We start from the raw sequence: 23267 nt of genomic DNA, 5'->3' as shown, positions 1-23267 counted from the left end.
TAACGTCCAATATCGGATTTTTTAATCGCCAAATATAAATAATTGATGGATTCATTTTTAAAGTAGCAGACACAATGAGTTAGTTCAGCTTTGCAGAGGAGGTCAAGATGCTTGATTCATTTAATGGTCAAATAGATCAATGATCTGGATCTGGGTCAGGAGGGGCATCATGGAAAATAAAAAAAATAAATCTAAGATGTAGGGACTGGGCTTGCCACTATCATCATCATCATCAGTAGCAAGAGCAACACAATGATCATCATCATCGTCATCATCAAAACCTTCATCATCATTGTCATAATGCAGGGCAATGCAGTGAGAGGCATAATGAGAGCAAGAGGACTTTACCACCAAAGATATCTAGAGTCGGTGCGGCTGTAGACTCTGTGGTGGTGGTGTCGGTGGTGGTTGTGGTGGTAGTGGTGGTGGTGGAAGAAGGGGTGGGGGCAGCGATGGGGGCAGCGATGGTCGGCGCCTCACTAGAGGTGGAAGGGATGACGACGGCGGGCTCCGTGTCAGCAGGCCTCATAGCAAACAGGTCCAGCTCTGGAGCAATGTCAGCACTCCCCTCCGTCGTAGCGAAGGGGTCTTCGGGAAGAGCGGCGGGAGGGAGGTGGTGTTGAGGAGGAGGTTAGGGGGGTTATGATGAGAGAAGAAGGGGAAAGGGGGTGGTGGGGTAGAGGGGAAGGGGGATTAAGGGTTTGTTAAATCAACAAACACTGTAAAAAGCGTATTTGTGAGGCCTCCAAAGCTCCAAATGAGGATTAGTCACAGAGAAAGTAAACCAGTCAAACACTTGGTCACTCATTAACTTCAGTACTGCATCCACAAGCAACGGCAGACATTGGGGAGCTATTCTTCTGACTGTACAGTAGGTGATGTAGAACAAATTTTGGTTGACTGGCCAATCAGCAGCTGATGAGAGCAAACACCAAAATCATCTATGCATCCCTGGTATATCATGAGAAACGTGACCTACATGTTAGTGTACAACAGGCTGCGATAATGGGCCAATATAGTTACAGTGACGCTTCATTGTACCTGCATAGGACCAATAAATTATTGCATTATATAACTGCTATGGCATGCTGTGAAGAGCAAAGACCATATAAAAGTAATTTTAAACAGTCTTCTTCCATTTACATTTGGCTCAACTTTATATAGACTGAGATCTAGAATGATTTATTATTCTCTCTGAGCGTTAGTCCAGAAACTGGAGCAATTAAGACACTGCTTCAATATTACAGCTGCTTAACTCATGCTATTTTCCAGTATTTCCTCAAATTCAAAATTGTTAGCCATATATTATACTCACCAGATGGTATAAGACAGGTGTTAAAATTCACTCTAACCAAGTAATAACTGTTTGATCAGGTGGTAGACACTGTGTAACTTGGTCAGTAGTCACATTAATTTAATGGTTTAGGCACGCTTCAAAGGAAGAAATAAAAGTCAAAATTCAATAAAAAAATTCAATAAAACTGTTTCTCAGTAATTTCTCCTCTCCTCCCCTACTGTTTGTATCAGCTCATAGTAGAGTTAATATTTGAACTGTTCGATCAAAAACATGAATAATATTTTTTAAAAAGCATGTTTATGTCTTGTTACTTTGTGGTGTACAAGTGGTCGAACATGACAAACTCTGGTGATGTACGAGTGATACATGGACCATCTGTTTTCTCATCATTAAACAAAACAAGCTGACCAATCAGCAGGTTTTCTAAAAAGCTGGTGTGTCCCTTTTTCATGGATTAATATAAGACCTCAAATGTGGGGGCATAATAAAGTTAATACCACAGCATGTTAGATAAACTTAAAACTGCAAACAGCTCTGTTACTGCTGTGGTTAGTAACGTATGCTCAAACCATAGCTCCAATAGTGTAGAGAAAAGAATCATTTTGAATAATAAAGAAAGCAAATCTGAACCAATACATTTCATGGACATTGCACTGATTGCTCCAGTCCTCATCCCGCTTTACATAATAGACCAAAGAGAGAAACTGCATGCAATTAAATAAAAGAAAAAGAAAAAAAAGGCTCCAAGATGATTAATGTAATCATCAGAATTAGTTAGCATCAGTGTTAGTGGGATCAAAGGGTATTGATTACTGGACTACATTGTAGTCAATAGCTGCAATGTGCTTTTTACTGCAGTATTCACTGGGTGAATATTACGTGAAGAAGAGTAGTTGAGATGAGGGAGGAGGGTCCATGACTGGGGCATTAGAGCAGGATTTGGGGTGAGACAGTAGGCCCTGAGGGCAAATGGCTGATCTACTGTCTCCTAGAGAAGCAGAAGCAGCTTTAATACAGTAAAAGCAACAGCTTTCACATTCAAACACACACCCATACACCCATACACACACACTTTCACAAAAAGCTGTTTTGTCACCCACCAGATTGACCAAATGCATCAGCAGCAGGGCCCAGGGCCACGGCAGCAGGACCGTCTCCTGGGGAAGGTGCAAACGCATCTAGGGTATTGCAGACGAAAACAGCCGGAACGCAAACGCAAAACATAACACCCGGGCCAACACACCGACAGACACACGGATGTGTAGAACAAAGGATGAGTAAACAGATGAAATGGACAGGGAACAAAAATGAGAGGTCAGCATCAGGAAAAAGCAGAGAATACAAGAAATATGCAGCCCAGTTACTGCAGCAATTTATCTGACTGCACCATAAGTCACATGAGACGTTTTGGAGGGCTGCATAATGCTGCATTCAATGAGTGCACAACTTGTGCAGGCTTGTGAAATGAGGCAATTTGTCACAAGTTACTTGTACTCTGTGACAAGAGGGAAAATGTCAAGTTCAGGGATGGACAAGGCAAAGTCTCTCTTTGACACAAATACTCAATTTGCTGTTTGTTAGTAGTGAAAAAGTCACTCTTACTCATGAAAAAGTTAGTGTTAATATTAATATAAAAAAACAAAAACAAAATATCATTAAATAGAAGTCAGCTACTCATCATTTTGACATATGTATGAAACTGTTAGTAAACCATTAGGAGTAAAATCATTACGAATGATAAACAGAAAAAATACAAAGCAACATATCCCAAAAGTAAGAGTCATGATAGCAGATTAATTACACTGCAGTTGGTTAACTTGAGGTGTGACACAGCGGTTATGAAACACTGCACGCTCAAAGCACGTTGATGTCAAAACACATTAATGTTTTGTGACAGTTGTGTGGCCTTCAATAATCCCACTGACGAGCAAATAATCCACTAAACTGGCTCATAGTTTTGGGATGTGCCACAAAAGATAAAAGGTTTTAGTCTCTGTGAAAAACAGGGTGTGTGGAAGCCTGACATCATGTCAGCACATTATTGTGCACAGTGGCAACAAATCCGGGGATGTAAAAAGATTAGATAAAAGGTGAGGATATTGTTACAGTACCAGAGGATTTCCTAGTGTTTCCTGTGTTCCCAGTGCTACCCTGGCTATCTCTCTATGTTTATGTTTTGTTTGTGTGTGTTTGCGTGGGTGTGTAACCCTTCCCCTTCCTCCTGGCTCCTGCTCTGCTCATCCTGCACACCTGTCTGCAATCTACTCATCACCTCTCCCCTTCTGCTCACCTGCCTCTCAACAGTTCATTAGCTTGCAGTTTATCTACTCTGGTTCTCCACCCACTCTTCACCAGAATGTTTAAACCACAGTGAAACTACAATTCAAGGCCAACTTATATTATATTCCAGGTGATTCAGTTTCTGTGTGTCTCAAATATTAACTTATTCCTCTTGTGTCCCAGAATCACTAATTAACTGCCTGTTGTCCTGCTTGTCCGTCAACAACTATCAAGCCTCCAAGATATTCCCAACTACAATGCTGCCTCCTATTCCCTCCTGCTCAAGCTGCCACACTCCTTCATTACTTTCATTTAACCCTGTTGTTGCTGGATCCTCATTCCCTGCAATCAGCCTCACACCCAGATCCTCTCCTACTATAAAAACTATTTTCTTACTGTAACACACATCCCTCTCTATGTCCTCTTTTTAGATCCCTCCTGTGTGTTCATAACAGCCATAAAATGATCTGCCTAATTTCAACCGTACTGGTTGCTTAATAAACTGTCAGACTGTATCAGGTTTTGCCTTGTTTTCATGTTGCATTAATTCTCACATTGAGATCATAAATTTGGATTTTTTGGAAAAAGCTTTTACAATTTAAATGATTTACAGGAGCACTCCTCATGAAAATTGTTGTAATGTAAAGGGAGTGACACTCAGATCCCAATCCTTTCCAATACTACCAAGAAATTACTAAATTATGATGGAGTTTGTTGCAGGCAAGCTGCCATGCTGTGTATCTTGATCTACATCCTGCCCTATGACCTCTATGACCTCACTGACCTCCGAAAAGGTCGATGTCTGTGGCTGAGGTGGTGGTGAGGGCTGCGATGGGCAGCGAGGCGGGGGCTGGTGTGGCCGCAGCGGCAGTAGTAGCAGTAGCAGGAGCGACTGTGGGAGCAGCAGCAGCTGCAGGGGCAGCAGCAGTTTCATCTGCATCAGCCGCATCAGATTCTCCTTCTGGCAGGAGAGCCTCAGAAGCGCTGTCAGCGGCAGCCGGAGTTGCTACATAGATAAACCCGACAATCCATACGCCACAACCCAGTCACATCCCCCAGAAGAGAGGAAACAGAGGCGAAAAAAAGGAGAAAAGAGGAAGACGGCAGCGTCAAAGAGACTGAATTTTTTTTTTCTTTAAGGTCAGGCTTAGTGTTAAGTGAGAGATCAGCAGGAAAGAATATAACTAGCTAAAGATGACAATGTGTTTGCAATATCAGCTTAACAAAAAGACAATAGAGAACTGTAGGTAGAAAGCCTAGTTGGAGAGTGAAAAATCAAACGCCTGCACGCATTTTCATAATCAGCCTGTAGCAGAGTCACATCAGAATACTCACCGTCAGCCAATAGATCTGCACAACAGAAGAAAGACAGACAGAGAGACACAGGTGAAAGGGAATGAATGACAGTGCAGTGTGCAAGGAAAGAAGTTGCTCTGAAACAATTTAGACATCTTTAGAATTCTCGCCTTGGGGTTGTATGCCTCCATCAAGCAGTCAAGTTGCAGTTTACATCCATGTCTGTCTAGACTCATATTTATAGTGAGGAAATTGAGGGACTTTAATAAAACATATGTAACAAATGTATTCCCTTGTATGTGTTCACATGTTTGGCCAACAACTGATTGTGATAGAACACAAAGTTGTATTTATGACATTAGACGATGCTTCAGATATGGATGTTGCTGCAAAGATGCTACAAATTCTAAAACATGGATGCTTCACACACATCTTCAACCCAGCAGCACAGAAGATCTTTAAAATCACCACAGTTTCAACGTGGGCACCAAGATTAGTGTCACCAATTCAGTGTCTGACCAAATTTGAAATATGGTAAAAAATCTCCCCTTCTGTTCCTGAGTTATGGCTCATTCATTGAATTATGGCAGGAAAGTGATGTCGCAGCGGTTGATCTTCGACATTTTAGATATAAAATGTCATCACTTCATCATTTTATCCTTTTAGTCATCTTAGGGAAACTTTGTCATAAATAGTGCATGGCTTCTTGAGTTATGGCCAAAAATGTGTTATGTGAGGTCACAGCGACCTTTATCAACCAAAATCTAGTCACTTCATCCTTGAGTCCAAGATGTTTTGTGACAAATGTTAAGGCTTTCCTAAGATATCACATTCACGAGAATGGGACAGACAAATAACTGGAAAACATAATGCCTCTGGCCACGACTGTCACTGGCACGGAGGCATAAAAATCATGTACCAATGGTAAAGCCCAATAGAGCTAAAAGGTCCTTAATGTAATTTAGGCTTTAAAAGGCAACATTTGGAATCTGGCCATTTTGAGTGTATCAGCAGAGATGTAGGGATAAACAGACAGCATGCCAAAGAGAAACAGGAGCTTTCTGATGGAAACACTCCGTAATTTAAACTACTACAGGTTTCACATAGCGCAAAAACATCAAGAGGGTATCTCTCTAATATATATATATATATATAAATAGGTTTGTTTGTTTTAGCTCATTAACTACAAATCAAACACATTTGGTATTACTTCCAACCATTTCCTGAAACACGTTTTTAAATTAATTGTCTCCTTCCTGCCTCTTCTAGACAGGGATTGGATTTCATTCATTTTACAGCAGTATTAAAATCTATTTGCAGTGACCTTAACTGATGATGCTTTTGAAAATGGTTGGCAGTAATGGAATAGTGTTTTCAGTTAATGGGATGACACATGCAAAACACTTGCTGGTGAATTTCATTGAATTTAAGTGTGCTCCATCATTTACTGACATGTTTATTCAGTAAGTGAATACAACTTTAGCTCAGTCCATAACTGTTTTCGTCATTAGCGCAAAACGGCCGTTAGCTAAAAGCATCCCTTCAACAATCCTTGTCCACTCATAGCTTAGCAACCGTAATTAGGCTCTGGAAACCTGTCAAGCTTTGGATTTCTCCGTGCCGTAAAGTGGCATGTACATTGTAGGGCTGTAGTATGATATTCAAAAACACAAGAGCATGTGCTGTATGGATTAAGCTATGCTGCTGTAATGTAAACTGCAGCAGTTAGCATACGTAGGAAGCTAGCTTACTACTTGCAGTAGTAATAAAGTGTCATATATATATATATATATATATATACAAGACGGTAGGGCTGACAGTACTGGATGCTAATAGCCTACCCTTTTCTCTTGTAATGTTTGAGGTGATAACCTACAGTAGCCTACATACTGTTTGAAAATATGGACATGCAAGTTAAGCAGCCAAATAGGGTTAAGTTAAAAATAACAGTTGGATCTTTTCATTATCATACTAATAATACAACTCTACACTGTAATAGAAGAAAAATGCTCATTTTCATATGTTCTATCTACATGAATCATGGGGAGGACAATGAAATTTTGCAGATGACATACTGCTTTACCCTCAGTCTAGTGCAATATCATGTAGGCTATGAAACCATCAAGTGCATATTCAAGACCCTTTTACAGGGAAATATCAAAAAGTCAGCTGGAGACAGTATTTTCAATCAATTAAAGTTAATGTTATCTTTATTAGCTAGCTAGCATTACAGCTCGAGTCAATTCAGCCAAGAGATGAAAGGCCTGCTGTTGTCTGCCTTTTTGTTAAAAAAATCTTCCGCTGTAAACTTAATTTATGACGTTTGAGAACAGAAAGCTTGATAGGCAAGTGCATCAATAACTAAGGGGGACAAGACATAGCAAATAGAAGAAAACTCTCACCTCCCCATCCAGTTATGGAGGAAGCCGCTGCGGCGCCTCCTGCTGATGAGGAGGACATGGGATCTAGATCCAACAGGAACCCATCATCAAGGGCACTACACCATGAGAACAAGAGAAAAAAGGGTGTGTTGACAGAAAGATTTAATTTCTAATGTAATATTGATGTTCGGCTATTGATTCAGCCAGGTTCAAGCACTTTGTAATATTGCTGAGTGACTCTTACTTGTTGGTAGAGATGGCGGGGGCTACTGCTGTGGGGGTGACAGAGGGCGGCCCGGGGCGAGCAGGGGGCCCGGGGCGTGCAGGGGGGCCGCCAGATGCAGCAGGAGGCGCGGGCTTAGCTGGTGGTGCAGCAGCAGCAGCAGCAGCAGCTGGCGAGCTGTTGTTGGCTGTCGCATCCTGCTGAAGAGAAAGACCCCCGTTAACATGGTGACCAACACAGTTATGTAAGATGATGTGATTCAACTATTTTTTAACACATGAATTCACAATGAATCCTGTATGTAGTACAAACTGTTAAGGGAGGCATTTTTGACTTCATATACTGCTCTGTAGATATTTAACTTGATATTGAAAGTAGATACATAAATAAAGACTATCATTATTATTACTACATAATGATTATCATGAAACACAGCTTACCTTGGTGGGTGACCTGCAAAAATAATGACAGCATATGAGTTAAAAAGCATAACGATGTACATGCTGAAACATAATGGCTGTTATGCTTAAGTATCACTTTGGTGTTATCAAGCAGGCAGCATTTCATAGCAATTCCATTTATCATCTGCAATTAATGGATCCACTCTACATTGCTGAGTAATAGTGTCTTAGCCCTGACTCTACTTCATATAGCTTTACTTTCCAGCATTACAAGCACAAAAGAAAGAGGTGAATGGTTTGAATGACATGCTTCTTAAGCTTGTTGGTTGTAAAAGTAGAGGGCTGATTGTAAAGGACACCTATATTAGTAATGACACCTACTACAAGACAATGACAATAATGATGCTAATGATTTTAGGTCATAAAATATAGAAGTGCATCTTGAACAAGTGTTTAATACACAACAGTATTGATGTCAGTGGCTTGTTCAGATGTCATTTCTATAGAATCACTGCAAACTAAACTGAAAAAACAAAACAATTATACAAAAAAGTTGTCACTAAAATGATGAATTAGTATTTACTCCTGTAGACAGAGAATACTTACTTATCCTCTCTGAGTTAGTTAAAGATAAGAGGAAACAACATATTAGAGAAGTGACCGGCGATAATGGAGACGTATAGTAGTTACTGATGATCACAGATCAAACTGGCCATATAGAAAGAACTAAAGCACCAAACATACACAGGTACATGTTGATCTGCCAAACTATGTTATAACTATAAGTATTAAAGACGCTCTGTTACTGCTGGTAAGTGATGAAGAAGTAACACCTGTTAGGGATGAACTACTTACGGCTTCTTCCCCTCCAGAGTGTTGAGGTGGGTCTCCAGGGACTCCAGAAGACTTTCTGGGGCCTGCAGAGTGATAAAGAGAGGCTACTACAACAAGGGCTACCAGCACAGGTCAAACACACACAGCATGTTGGGTATGACTGATTACACTCCAGAGAACCACACTGGGAGACTGTGGACAACACAATCAAATAAAAACCATGGTCGTGGATTCAGTAGTTTATGTCCTGCAGTGACACAGTACCATGAGACACCTGTTAACCGGATGTTACAAGGCAATACAATTTAATGTGTTAGTGAGCAGATGGAGTCACTAGCAAATAACAGTAGCACAAACAAAGAGTTCTTGTAAATCTATTGTAAAAGAATAAGTTAACAGCTTAAAGGAATTATTTACTCCAAAGTGAAAAAACTAATTAATTGCATATTTTATTTCACATTTTGAGGTGAACTAGGCCTTGTAAAAAAAACCTCAAACACTGGTTTCAGAAAACACACTTCCACACAGATAGCACATGGATCAATATGCTGTAACATTTACACATTTGTAGGTCAATTCTACCAATTACTCAGCATAATTGAATCAACATTGACTCAACAGCATTGACTCTTAGTACTGGTTCTTCTTTATTCATCTCTGAATGCACTGCTCCAAAGTTTTATGTTAGACTCACTGCTATTGTTTATTTCTTTATTTGCTTTATATATGTATATATACAAATATCCTTATTATTTTACTAACTGCCAAACTGATTATGTACTCCAATTATAGAGCAATACCAATCACTGGCAAACTGCAAAAAATGATTCATTACACTAAAAAAAGATGTGCTGTCCAAAATACTGGCAAAATATAAACATATGTTTGTCCAAAAGTTGAAAATCTTGGCATGACTCATCCAACTGGATCTGACCCATTCAACAATCACACCACAAATACAGAATTTTTCTGTCCTCACTGTATTGTAAATGTGTATCCTTTTATTATGTTACCTGTCCTAGAATTCATGTTTTTTAAGTTTTAAGTGTTCTACAGCCCTAGATATGTTTTCTCATTGCAAATTCTTATATAAATGATATGATAACTACATAAATACACCAGATATACCTTGGCATACCCAATTAACATCTGTCAACTACTTTAATCAGGTATTATATTCTCAAATTTGTATATACTTCGATCGTTGCACAATTCCAAATCTTAATAAAAGCAGGATATAAAAACAACAAATAATACAAATTAGTAACAGGAGAAAAAAAAGTTTAATCTTCATGCTAACAGAGAGAACTGTTTCACTCAGCCACGATGCAAAGCTGCATGCTTAACCAGGCTAATGGAACATTACCACCCCCCGACATGCAGTAAAAAGGCCAATATCCACAAGCTTATTAAGATAGGTCATCGCTAATACAGGCAAGGAAATAAGTCACTAATTCACTTTCCTGAATTCCCTGCTCTATGTCCTTGATCTATCAATTGTATCAAAAGGCTGTCTGGTCTATTACCTCTAAAAACTCTGAGGGACCAACAAGGCAGAGACACTGATAAATCTTTTGTCTTGGCACTCAGAAGGACGACTAAACGATTCATCATCCAGAGAATTTCACGGCCATCACCACCAAGTACAAACCATGCTATTCTGCTTCATCTAAAGGACACACAACAACATAACTACTCTATTACTGCAATGTTTAGACATATACAGTAGTCATTTCCATAAAAGGAGGCCGTTGTAAAAGCTGCAGAACTGTCTCCCTGTGGAGGTGATGGCAAGAGGCCTCCAGGCGTATGTTTATCTGCATATATTATCTGATATGACTGACACTGCAGATTATTTTCTGCATCTACTCACAAAAACAACACCATGCAAAATGTACCTGAGTGATGACATAACAACACAGCTACACAGACAGGGTGCTAAAGTAGAGAAGAGGTGTCTTATTTGTGCTGATGTAATGCTCCCTGGAAGGAATCAGAGCAGAAATTGGAGTCTGAGTCTGAGATTAATCAGCTGGCATCAGGAACGGTGGAGGTTATAATTTGCCCTCCTAGACACATTATTAGCATTTTATCTTCTATCAGTAAAGACAGGAGGTTCTAAACTCTGTAGGGGGGACTGTGAAGATTAATTATCTTATTCTAATTTATGGCAAAGTGTCATTGATGTGCATTGGCTAATAAGAAAAGTGGTACCTTTTTTTGCCAAATAGGATCACAAATTATTCATTTATTATGTATGACTTATTTTATCAGCACACAGAGTTCAAAAGTCTTTCCTTAAAGCAACCAGAAATAGCTGTCATAGACATCAAATACAGAGTTCAGCTTCATGCTAAAATCCAATCAGCATGTTAACAGTGTCAGAAACAGCTACAGGACTGTGATAAAATGTCAGAGATAACAAATTGTCTCCATAGGTAGTACACCCGAATGTAATGTTGCAAGGCTTATTATATTTTGAGACGCTTCATCAGGAAAAAGATCTTGCTTCTCTCCTGCAATCACTCTGTTCACCTAAGTAACAGGTTAATACAATAAGTATAAACACAACTTGTGGAGGTGGTTTGTTGTTGTTAAGATTCCTAGAACATTCATGTAAAATGGATTGAAGGAAAGTAAAACACACTCAAATAACTAATTGAAGCAATTTGGGAAATCAAATTGCAGAGAGAGTTAGATAAGTAATTAAATGGCATTTGCTTTTGTTGTTCATCAGTTATCAGTCATTGCATGTTGAGCCTATCCTTCTGAGCTCAGTGCTCGATTAATCTCAATCTCACCACTTGGAGGGGAGAAGGGTATGATTTTTGGAATAAAACTTTTCTTCAGGGGAGATGATCCAAGAAGTAGCTCAAATTATCACAAGATGCCCAAAATATGTATTAAAAAGTTCTGGCAACACTACCTGCTAACAAGCAGCGTAACTAATGGCCTGCTGGCCGTATAGATTTATATTTAGCATACAGATACGAGAGTGGTATCGATCATGTAATCTGACTCTCTTAGAACTCTGTTAGTAAATCAGAGTATTTCAATATCTCTTTCTATTCTTTTAAGGAGACTAAGCATGTTTAATTCCATTTACTCTTCTGTTGTCCAAAATTTGACCCGTTTTCAAATGTTTTTTTAAATAAAAAATATGGGTTTCTTTCATCTGTTTGACATAAAATAACAAGGATTGTTCCATACCACACCTTTCATAACTAAATTGTGGGTGTTTTATTCAAATTTATAGCATGTATTGTCTTAGAAGGTAAAATATGGCCTGGCCACCACTTGATGGTGAGATGGGGCAATTGTGCTTTCCAGCAGATATTTTGAAAATAACTGTTGACTGTTCTTTGTAAATAAAATAGTTTTGCTCATTTACTCAGAATATCTTGGCTAATATTAAACATATACCAGTGTATGATAGACCAAATTAATTTATAATTTCTGCTTGTTTTACTCAAAAAATAAGGTAGAACTTCATTTCAATGAAAAATGGTCTATTGAACATACATTCAAAAAAAGTAGTGTAAATAGTAATACTTTATCAATCGTCAAACTAGACCAGGTCAATTGTGACATGGAGTGACAAAAATTGCGAGGTCTACGCAAAGACACTTTTTACTAATATACAATACTAATAACAGTTAGCCTTGACTCAAGCTGCAACTGTCCTACAGTAGCAGGTTTGCAAGCCTACAAAGCCAACAAATCCTTTGACGTCTCAACAATTAGAGTGTCATACATTACACTATGTTGGAGTTGGTATGGTGTAGATAAGTATAAATAAGATCTTATATTGGTAATGCTCCAGTAACTTATCAAGCTAATCAGACAGCATAACAACATGCTCTTCATGCAGGTCATCCATACTGCCATGTCTGAAAGGATAACCTTGGCTGTAGAGTTTCCACAACATGACTAAGAACTGGACAGGAGGAATCTGAACAGGAGAAATCTGTTTTCTCATCCTGGGAATCATTAATATTGTTCTGTTCAAAACTCAGCAATCCGAAAACTCTAAAATAATCTTTACAATGACTTTATTGCTGTCATGGAAACTGCTGTACAGTTCAAGGATAACAATCCGCTTTTATACATTTGTTGAACTAAAACTATGTTTAGCTCAGAGTCTTAGCAGCGGAAGACTGCATTGCTCGGCATTTCACAGCTTATCCGATCGTCTAGTCCAGTCACATCATCCCATATCATCAGAGCACCTGATGTCTGTCTGCTGGGTATGCACTCGCTGTACAATGTGCTTCAATTCAGTGCACTCAAAGAAAGTTCAAATGTTGACCGTCCCTATGCTGTTTGCTTCCAAATGCTAGCTCTGTGCACTACTCACTACTCACACTCTCAGCCTGAATGATCAATCTGCATCTCTGGAAGTAAAAAGACAAGGGGTCATTGGCTGCATGGAAAATGGAGGTGGTAAGTTACAGCGGGATATGCCTCTTGTTTACAGCGAAGGAGCTGTTTACTGTAGCTGTTGTTGATGGTAATCAAAGGGGAGCAATCATAGTTAACACAGCAGAAGAAAAATAGAAGGTGGCTTTATACATTCACACTACATGCAACAAGGTTAGAAAAAAAAATCACTGACATGCTCTGGTAGTATATAGCTTTAAAATACTTCACAAATCAAACTTAAACAATAAATAAAGGTAAGGCAAAACCTTGTCAAGCACTCTTACCTGAGTGAGTTCAGGTATGTCGTTTTTGTCTATTCCCACTTGCTGTAAAAAAAAGAAAAGAAAAAAAAAGACAGTGACATTTCTATCCAGCAGTTAACGAGCAAGAGTCAGGCCAGCTGTTAAGTAGCTACACAGGATGTACACAGCAGGTTACCTCAGCAATTTTGAAGAATTCGGAAACCCGAGTCATCCGTGTCAGGAATCTCTTGTATATCTCCAGCCCATCTTTACACTGGCTTCTCTTCATCTGGAAAAACTTCTCTGAAACATAGGTAATGAAATGTATGTCAGTCTTTAACCACACATGTTAAAGGACTTAAAAACTATCAGTGAACTGATCGTACTAACAAGTAGGCTACTGATAAAGCTATAATCATCTGTGCCATAGAGCTCAATTGCTGTCCAAACATCAAAAACATTATACAGGGTGACATGTTCCTTCATTACAATAAGCATTAGAGCTGTGGTTAATTTTAGCTGATCCCACATACACCACTCTGCAGCTGTAACTACTCACTAGCACATCACATCTGTAGCTGAAAATAGTCCCCAAGGAATGCACTTTTGTTCCTGCTTGAGTAGCTTTTGCTAAGAACTATAGCGCTCAGCTTTTTCAAAGAATAACAGAGGCTTTAAAAAAAAAAAGGAAGAACTATTTTTTCCAAGATGATGCTTTTAGTGGATATATGACAGTGTAGAGACAGACGGGAAACAAGGGGAAAGAGAGAGGGGCGTGACTGGAATCGAACAGGCACACTGTGACTAAATGGAGACATTTGTGACCCATTTTTAAAGGTTTCTGCTTTCAGTTGGAACAAATGGGATTGAGATGAGTGCCAAAGACATGGTAGGGAGGCTGGAAAGTATTAAGAGACGGACTAACACATGGTTGGTTTTGAGATTTACTAACAATAAGAAAAAATAATAGAATGATGCCAACTTATCTTTTAGGAATTCTTAACTTGTATATATTTATTGTATCACTGATGCTATGATAAAGTGTTTTTTTTTTTTGTACCTAGCAGGTTGATGATGCCATCATTGTAGCAGGCATATAACTTAATCAGATCTTTGAAGAGTAGGAGAAAGCAGGCATTTATCACTCCATTGTTCAGGTCCTGTGCATGTACCTGTTGACACAAATACAATAGACGGGTCAAAGTCTGGTTTGGTTTTTGAAGAACAGAAATTGACATAAAGTGTAAAATTGCCCCAAGAAAAAGATGTGACTGGTGGATTCTGATAAGTAAGAATATATTCAGACAATTATATCCCTGGCAGGATATACATACAGTATACTACACAGTAAGAATTTTGAAATCAACACTATTGGTATCCATGTTTTGTTTCTCTTATATAAGACCACACATCAGTAAATTCAACCCTCTAATAACTGTTCTTCATGTGACGATGGCTGTGATTGACATTTCTTTGAATATGTTCCCACAACACTAAGCTTTGTTACACCCAGATGGCAGCTTTTTGTTCTCGACTGTGTTTATCCCTCAGCAAATTCAGTAACCTTGCAAAGTCACATTGCTCCCTATTACTGAGTGTCACTCACTTCAAAATCCAGCAGTGCGTCAATCTGGCTCTGCAGGGTGGGCATTCCTTTCAGCAGCTTCTCTACTGACATAGTCCTCATCGCTCCTTCAGCTCTGAGACGGAGAGGGGAAAAAAAGAAAGAGACATAGGAATGGGAGAATTAAGCAGCAGCATTCTGAAGCCAGGCATACTGTAAAACCCTTTTCAATAATTGGGGATAGCCATGGTCTAGCAACCAATGTTATTGATCCAGCAGCTTGGACTAGAAGAGTCCCATATTCTATCTGTCTGTCTTTCTACAAGAATACCAGTATGCACCTGTCACAAACATAGTATCCACCAACATGTCTGATCTCTATTCTGTAGTCTGAGTTTATTTTTCAGTGCCAGCCAATATAGCCAGGAGACCTTATGTGTGCCAGCAAAACAGAGCTGTCCACTTTCTGTGCATGAGTAATACCCTGCTCTATATTCATCTCTGCTCTCAGGCCACCTGTAACTATATGCACTTGGCCCACTGCCAGGCTGGAGGTAGCTGAGTTCATCCCACGCACCACCGGGGCCCCTGAGCGATGTGTCTTATTCCGAGGGCAAGTGCTGTAAGACGGGAACATTTCTGATCCCGACTAAGCTAACAAAGCATTGTTAATTTAGCAGTGTCATGTGAAATGAGAAATTGTACCCTTTCTTGACTCGGCCGAAGTCGAAAGACATTTGTCTGTAGGCGAAGGCCTTCTCATTGAGATAGCGACTGTAGCGTCTGATAAATGTGGACATGTCGTAGCCTGAGGAAGACACACAAACATGTTAATTAAACACACATTCTCCAATGTGAACTCAGTGTCTTATGAGATTTACAAACAAACACACATACAAACACACACCAAAAAAGTTACACCTGTGATATTATGTTAATACAATATTAGTTTTACATTTTGGGAAATTAAGTTAATAACTGTCTTGTCAAACATGAGTTGAGGAGATCATACCAGTCGTGTATCTGTACACTAAGTAGAAAGCTGCTAGAGCCAGGAGGCGATTAGCTTACAGTAGTTTAGCATGAAGACTAGAGCCGAGGGAAACAACTAGCCTGGCTTTGTACAAAATAATCTGCCTACAAGCACCTCTAAAACACACTATTTAATATGTTTTATTGTTTTATTGTTTGTTGAAGCCAAAATGTTTAAACAACTTAAGTGGGGATTTTACAGAGCCAAGCTAAACTAAACTAACACCTGGGTGTTGCTTCATATTTAATTGATAGAAATGTGAATGGCATCAATATTCATTTAACTACCTTGTCTGAATGATAAATATGAAGCTATACTGCCACAGCACAAACTAGCTTAGCTTAGTTTAATGAGAAACAGCTAGCATGGCTATGACCAAAGTCAAAATATCTGAAAATCTGAAATTATAGAGCTGCTGATAGTAAGATATAGTGAATTAGCACATTTCCCAAAATGCCAAACTATTCCTTTAATAATATGGAGGATCTTAACATGGGGTTGTGGTTCCTTCATTGTGGAATGACAAGTTTCAGAGCACTGTGAGCACATGCTTAGAGTACTACCGATATGTTTGATGTAATCCTGATTGTAATCTAGTGTGGATTTGAAAATGTCTTAAAAATGTAGAATTTGGCTCTCTCAACTCAGTTCTAATTGCCCTAGTGGGCAAAATGCCCCTGACAACAAGCTATGAACCTAGTCTTTATCACCATGAGAGACCACATTAATATCCATGGAGATGGGTTTAATTGAGGGGAGCAGGGATTAGTGAAGATGCAACTGAAGGGTGAAAAAGAGGAATGGTCAGGTCTGGTTGTAACATTCACGCTTTTTGCTGTTACTGTACAAACTGTAACTGCTTAATAAACCTGTTAATTTACTGAACAGAATTAAATTAAATGGACTAAATTAAAAATAAATAAGCACATAAATGAAGGGGTACACAATTAAGGAAATTACAGATGAGAAGATAGAAAGAAACTCATGTCAGGAACCAGGGTTGAAAGTAATGCAGTGCTCATTTGGCCAAAAGCAGATAGAAAAGAAACACCACCCACCGTGAGAGCCTGTTTTGTCCAGGAAGTTGCTGAGGTTGAACAAGGTGTTTCTTGAGGCCAAGAACTGCAGGAATCTCTGCAAGACAGGATAAACACGGAGTCATTTATCTCATTCGACCAGGCACTCTGAAAAATGTGGATACATTTATATGTAATTATATCCTTTGTTGTGATATTTGAGTTGGCATTCGTAATTAAAACGTTGGCTGGCAAAAAGCTTTAGAGCAGAGAAGAGGTTGTAAATGAAGGCAAGCTATGGAAAAAAAATATTCACATTTAAAACATGATGGTGCATGTTAGTGGACTATCAAACATCTTTAGTGTACTGATATTGAGCAGATAGCACACAGTTTAGCAAAACTGTGAAAATATTAGTTGCTATTAACTGAGAAATTACCAAACATTACAAATAGAAAGCTTCTCAATAAACGCAATTTATCTCTTTTTATCTATGACAGCATATTATGTTTTCATGATATTTGTTTCTGCTGACAGTAACACAGCAAAGACACTGTGACTGTTCACCCATGACTGCACATCCAAAGACAAACAAAATCATTTTTAAATTTGCAGATGACACTAAAGTCCTTGGTCAGATTGACAACAGCGACAAAACTTTACTTGGAAGTTGGTTGGTCATTTGATTAACTATGGAGATCCCCCAGCATTGAGTTTCTATACATCAAAAGTATGGGCCATCCTCCACACTCCCTTCACCTGCCAGGACAGTAAATACAACATGACATATCACAGATTAGGAAGTCTCAACACACCAGCATGTTCAGCAGAGGCTTTTTCCTGTCTGCAATAGCGCTATTTACCATAGACATTCAGGATGAAGTAAGATACTCCAAGCACCCAACCCATCTGAACTCATAATACTTCCCCCGACCCCTTATACAAACTGCACACTGAAGAATGACCCACAAGCTAAGGTAAAAATACCTTCTTTTTATTTCTATTTTTGTATTTTCTATTTATTTTAACACTGCTTTACTCAAGTGTGACCTAGATGTGGGTCTCTTTTTTCTTTTTACCTATTAGTTTCAGGGGGAAAAACAGATATATAAGGAAAGGAAAGCTTGTTTGATGTTCACAGCCATCTCTAAGGAGCCGTTCAACGCTTCCAGTAGTCTACAAGAAATCTGTAAAACTGCCTGCAGCAGAGAACCAAATTAATATAAAAGGTGTGATGATTTCCTGCTCTGTTTTTTCAGTGATTAGAAAAACCAGCATTAAAGGAGCAATACTTCAGCCTCCATGAGTGGGAGGGTGTGAATACAAATTAGACACATGGAGAATACCAGGAAATGGAGCACAATAGATAAATAGGCTCCTTCAAATAGGACTTGAGAGATAAAGCTGACTCCAGTGACACATGTATATGTGTATGTACATACTCTCCTTCCTTTCTTCTCTCTCTGTGCTAAACCAAGATTGTACTCTCTATCATCATCAGGGACACTACAACAGCAAAGCTCTGGCTCGAACATACATTGATGTCGCTGTTCCCTCAAGCGTTTGTGCTCATATTATATTGATAATAGAACAAACATGGAAAAGATATTACCCACACACAAACTGAGCTTATCAGTGAAATATGTACATGTGTGAAGGGTTACAGTTTTAGGTTGTGGCCCATGGCAACACTATTATTATTAGTTTAGTACAGTATTCTCATTCTCCATCTATCAAGTACTTCTGCACACTTTTCCTTGTCTTTCTTGCTTTTCTGCCTCCGTTCTTTTGTGTCATCTGTATTTCTATGGCAAGCCTGGTCAACTTGAATGTCAGCATCTGTTTATCTCCCTAAGTTATCCCTTGTTCCCTATTCAGAGCTTTGGCCTTTCTTCAGCTGTCAGGACATAAATTGGGTCAGGAGGTCAGGTGACAGACTGCAAGTACAATAGCTAACTCCATAACTGGTGCTGAGCTCAAGCTAAAGGGGAATTTTAAAGTTCGCCGTTCAGTGCATGACATCCATAGCCAATAAGTCCAAATCCAGTTTTCCCTTTTATCTTCCCTTAAAGTAGTTTTATATCTGCATTAGTTGGTTTTATGGCCACTTAAGGCCTGTGCAGCAAAAAGCATTACTTTTTAAAGTCGGTCAGATGAATCATAGACGGTATATAAAGACGGATGTTATGTCTCCACTTCCTGCTGCTATGCATTTGTAAAGCCAAAATATCTTGATTGTAGGAGCTGCCATCTTACTTGTGTGTCACTTTCAACCAGAGTGTGTGCAGTCTGCCAAGGTGTGATTTTATGGGGATTTTCTCCCTTCTGGACCATATATCCCTGCCTCTGCTGAGTCATTCTTATCCCTGGTAGAGACAAAATGTATCTCCCCTAACAGTAACATAATAATAAGTAAATAAGTAAATGGAGAGAAAGTACTGAACTTACATTAATCAGCTGCTTTCATGTCTGCTGGATGTATACAGAATATTGGCAACTACGTGCTAACATATCTTCCACACAGGCAATGTTCACACTGCAAGCTTTTGTACTGATAAGTGCAGTTTTAATGTTTAATGTTATTTTTTCATAGATTGAGGTATTCAACCCAAAGATGTGTTTTGTGCACGCAACATTCGATCAAATAGCAATACTCTATATGTCTTGTGCATCATTTCATACACTTTTACCAAAAAATCAACCTGATATAAATATAATATAAAGATCTGTGGGTTTCAACAATGTTTGGCTTGAGTTTGTAACAATGAAACTGACCCATTGATGGGTGGGCTTGAAGAGGTTCACATATGAATTCACAGGATTCAAGTCATCAGGAAATACTTTTGTACATTTTGTATGACAGAAGCATGTTCAAAATGTAACTGCAGTGTGATTATGCTGATTTAGTTATTTCCACCCTTTTAGATGAAAGACATGGTTGAATGAACAGAGATCCAAACAGCAGTGTGTGCTCATATCCATGACAGGTAATCTGTGCACCCAATATGGTGTGTTTTTGAGTAGATATTTGTGTGTCTACCTTTTGTCTTGTGCTTTTAAAAGTTGACCAAGCACTAATGCCCTTGTCCAGCACTGACCTACTTTAAATGTGACAACTTTCCAGGACAACCAGCTGTCTTTACTGGGGGCCACAACTGCAGTATAGTAGTCAGTAGAGGAACTTGGATAGAGGTGGAAAAAATGATGTGTACAATAGTTATAACCTCACCTCGTTGCCATGCACCATGAGGTGGTGTGTGGTGATCAGGGCTTTGAAGACCACCACCCAGCTGGCATTGCCAGCCCTCTCCATCAGTGTGTCAGCCATCTGTGGAATGTTCACATTGGAATCCTGGGTGGCCTGGATCAGGTCTGGGAAGCAAGAGAAGAAGAGGCACAGGAGGTCAAATGACATGGCAGGGGAGACATTAAGAGTAGGTACAGCTTGTGCTGAAAACTTTTTGTCCAAGTAATGATGGCATGAACAACTGCAGGGATTGTGAGAGAGAACAGATGGGTTAGAAAACAACCACGAGGGTGCTAGAATAAATACGATGCAGTGGCACTGAGTCCAGATTTTGCTGCATTTCACAGCCACACTCTCTTGCATTCTAATGTTCACTTTAATTCACCATATTCTTCCCCTCAGCAGTGTTTTCTCAACATAACCAAAGCATCTGCAGATGGAATGAGATATTTTCACCGCTTTCCCAGCAAAATATTCCCTCTCATTTCATTATTTTGTTACCTGGATAAAGAAAGGCACCAGCTACGGTTACGGAACCAGTGCAGCAATTTAGCGACCATTGACACTGAATGGGTTTCTGTGCCAGTGACAGGCTGTTAGTCTGGACTGGTTGATGTGCTGATAGTAGTTTGTTCTATTGGTACAGAATGGGTTCCTGGAGTTTATTGGCACACCTCTTGTAGACCACTAACCCAACATTTTTGGCATACCATTCTAGACTACTAACACAGCATTTTTGGCGGACCTTTGTAGACCACTAACCAGATATTATTTACCATCATGTCGGGCACTTTTACTGTTTTAACCCAAACCGTGATCTTTCCCTAATACAGTAATTGAGGGATTGGCATATGACATGCAGGCAAAAACATTTTGAAACTATTTGAATTTGATCATGTGATCTTGTGCAATCAATGACAGTGCGCATTCTTAATAATTCTGTACCAACAATTGTCATTATATTGACACAGAGGAATCCATACCACAAGCTACTTCCATTAAGAAAATGATGTCAGGATCAAACCATATTATAATTACCACTTCACTGAAAGGTTATGTTTTAGTCCAGTTTCAGGTTCCAGTATCTGTCTAAAAGTGTTCAAGTGTACTTTGTCAAACAAATGCCAATTTATGAAGTAGCAGACTTATCTGTGTAAGCATGAGATGGTTGTACAGTTTTATCAACTGAATTGCTTCAGGAAGCTGCCATTTTACATCTTCATGAAATGTATTTAGATAAGTGCTTCACATTATGCCACCACTGCCGAGTGTGAGTCACACTGGCTGCTGCTTTGTTCGATTTTGCAACCAGCGATTAATACCAGCAGAGGCAGAAACAGAGTGGAATATTCCACAGCAGAGACAGAAAGAGAGAAACTGACAAAGAAGACGGGATTGTAATGAGAATCAGACATTCAGTCGTATAGATGAGTGGTGATCAAATACACCAGAGACCATTGTGTTGGTCAATTTACCCATTCAGCAATGAGAGCCCAGGTAATACCAAAATAATCTGTTTTCCATTTGTACATTAGCGATTCCAGTAATCCACTTTGATGATTAAACCTTTTCAACGGTGATGAACATGATGGATCACATTCCTTTCAAAATATCACTTATGAAAGAATCTGCACAGCTAAAGCCATGTTTTCTGTGTTGTAATACTATGCATGTATTGTTGTGTAATGAATGTATAATGTTGAATAATGAATACAGCATTGTGGAGCAGTGGTTAGCGCTGTCGCCTCACAGCAAGAGAGTTATGGGTTTGAACCCACCGGCTGGCTGGGGCCTTTCTGTGTTTCTGAATTTGCATGGGTACTCTGGCTTCCTCCCACAGATGCAGGTAACTGACGATTCTGGATTGCCCATAGGTGTGAATGTTAGTGTGAATGGTTGTCTGTCTCTGTATACTGTATATTAGCCATGTGATTGATTGGTGACCTGTCTAGGATGTTCCCTGCCTCTTGCCCAACGTCAGCAGATGTTGGCTCAAACTCCCCCATGCACTTATAATTCACTCCATGGAAAAAAGTTTCCAAATATCAGTAACAGTACTTTAGTAATTTAAAGCTGCACTAATCAATATACTTTTATTAACAATGGATCAAATGATTATGTGCAATGTAATGGTTGCTCATAGTGATGAAACCACAAAGAGTTATCACACAACTCTGACAAAGCTAGAGGCCAGCTGGTGAACAACTTCAAGGAGAGTGAATATCGGACTTATTAATTAGTCAAGCACAAAAGGATTTATCAAGCACAGAAAGACAACTCTAAATAAGTGCTTATATTTCTGAAAATATAAATAAGCAATAGTATGCTAACATATTGGCCAAAACAACTTTATAGTTGGTCAAATGTCAATGATTCATGTTGCAAGGTATTAAAGCTGGCAATGCTGCTTTAATTTTAAAATGAACATACACATACAACATACAAGCTATATTGTGAAAACCACTAAGACACCAAAACAACCTTGAAACTTGAATAATGGTAAGTACTACAATTTATAGTTTATGCTTAAATGTTACCAATCTTAGTGTGTCGATGCAATGTGTATTTATTTAAAGCACTTGATGACCAAGAGAACAATCTACCAAAACCTTAAGACATCTTACAAACACTCAGAAAATTAAAGCAATCTCAAACTATGCTTCCTCCCTCCTGTTTTCCAGCATCTATCAGATAACAGTAACAGGAAATCCATTCACTGGATTCAGCTGTCTTTTATGGCAAACCTCCGGGCACATATTCAGAGACAATGTGAGGAATGAGATAAGTGGGTGTGCGCACACGGTGATGGACAGAGAGGAAGAGAAAACATGACCGCCGTCATTTTTAAAAGGTTTGATTCAGCAGAACAGGGCGTGTGCAGAGCAACTACTGCTGAGACCTGTGATTCATTAATATTGTCATATCGTGTTCATTCACTGCCAGTAGACAGGGAGGCAGCTGAGCGATGTCTATTGAATTTTCCTTCATGGTGTGCAATATAGACTAAATGCCACCTCCAAATCTCAACTCC

General features: G+C 39.1%; 1 protein-coding gene across 1 annotated transcript in view; it reads right to left on the bottom strand.

The window, feature by feature from the left end:
- snap91a (synaptosome associated protein 91a) overlaps nucleotides 1-23267 on the bottom strand; it is a 48271-nt gene that overhangs the window by 8458 nt on the left and 16546 nt on the right. The window contains exons 2-17 of the mRNA XM_053326787.1: nucleotides 20219-20361; nucleotides 17032-17107; nucleotides 15646-15748; nucleotides 14983-15076; nucleotides 14437-14548; nucleotides 13573-13679; nucleotides 13419-13460; nucleotides 8734-8795; nucleotides 8485-8493; nucleotides 7918-7930; nucleotides 7499-7674; nucleotides 7276-7370; nucleotides 4913-4927; nucleotides 4362-4583; nucleotides 2398-2475; nucleotides 349-588 (exon numbers count right to left, since the gene is read on the bottom strand). Of these exons, the coding sequence (XP_053182762.1) occupies nucleotides 349-588; nucleotides 2398-2475; nucleotides 4362-4583; nucleotides 4913-4927; nucleotides 7276-7370; nucleotides 7499-7674; nucleotides 7918-7930; nucleotides 8485-8493; nucleotides 8734-8795; nucleotides 13419-13460; nucleotides 13573-13679; nucleotides 14437-14548; nucleotides 14983-15076; nucleotides 15646-15748; nucleotides 17032-17107; nucleotides 20219-20361 (1587 nt within the window). The remainder of the gene's footprint in view (nucleotides 1-348; nucleotides 589-2397; nucleotides 2476-4361; nucleotides 4584-4912; nucleotides 4928-7275; nucleotides 7371-7498; nucleotides 7675-7917; nucleotides 7931-8484; nucleotides 8494-8733; nucleotides 8796-13418; nucleotides 13461-13572; nucleotides 13680-14436; nucleotides 14549-14982; nucleotides 15077-15645; nucleotides 15749-17031; nucleotides 17108-20218; nucleotides 20362-23267) is intronic.

The sequence above is a fragment of the Scomber japonicus genome, chromosome 10 (assembly GCF_027409825.1).
Source record: "Scomber japonicus isolate fScoJap1 chromosome 10, fScoJap1.pri, whole genome shotgun sequence".
NCBI classification, from domain to species: Eukaryota; Metazoa; Chordata; class Actinopteri; order Scombriformes; family Scombridae; genus Scomber; species Scomber japonicus.
This window is presented reverse-complemented; position numbering and strand designations above follow the sequence as displayed.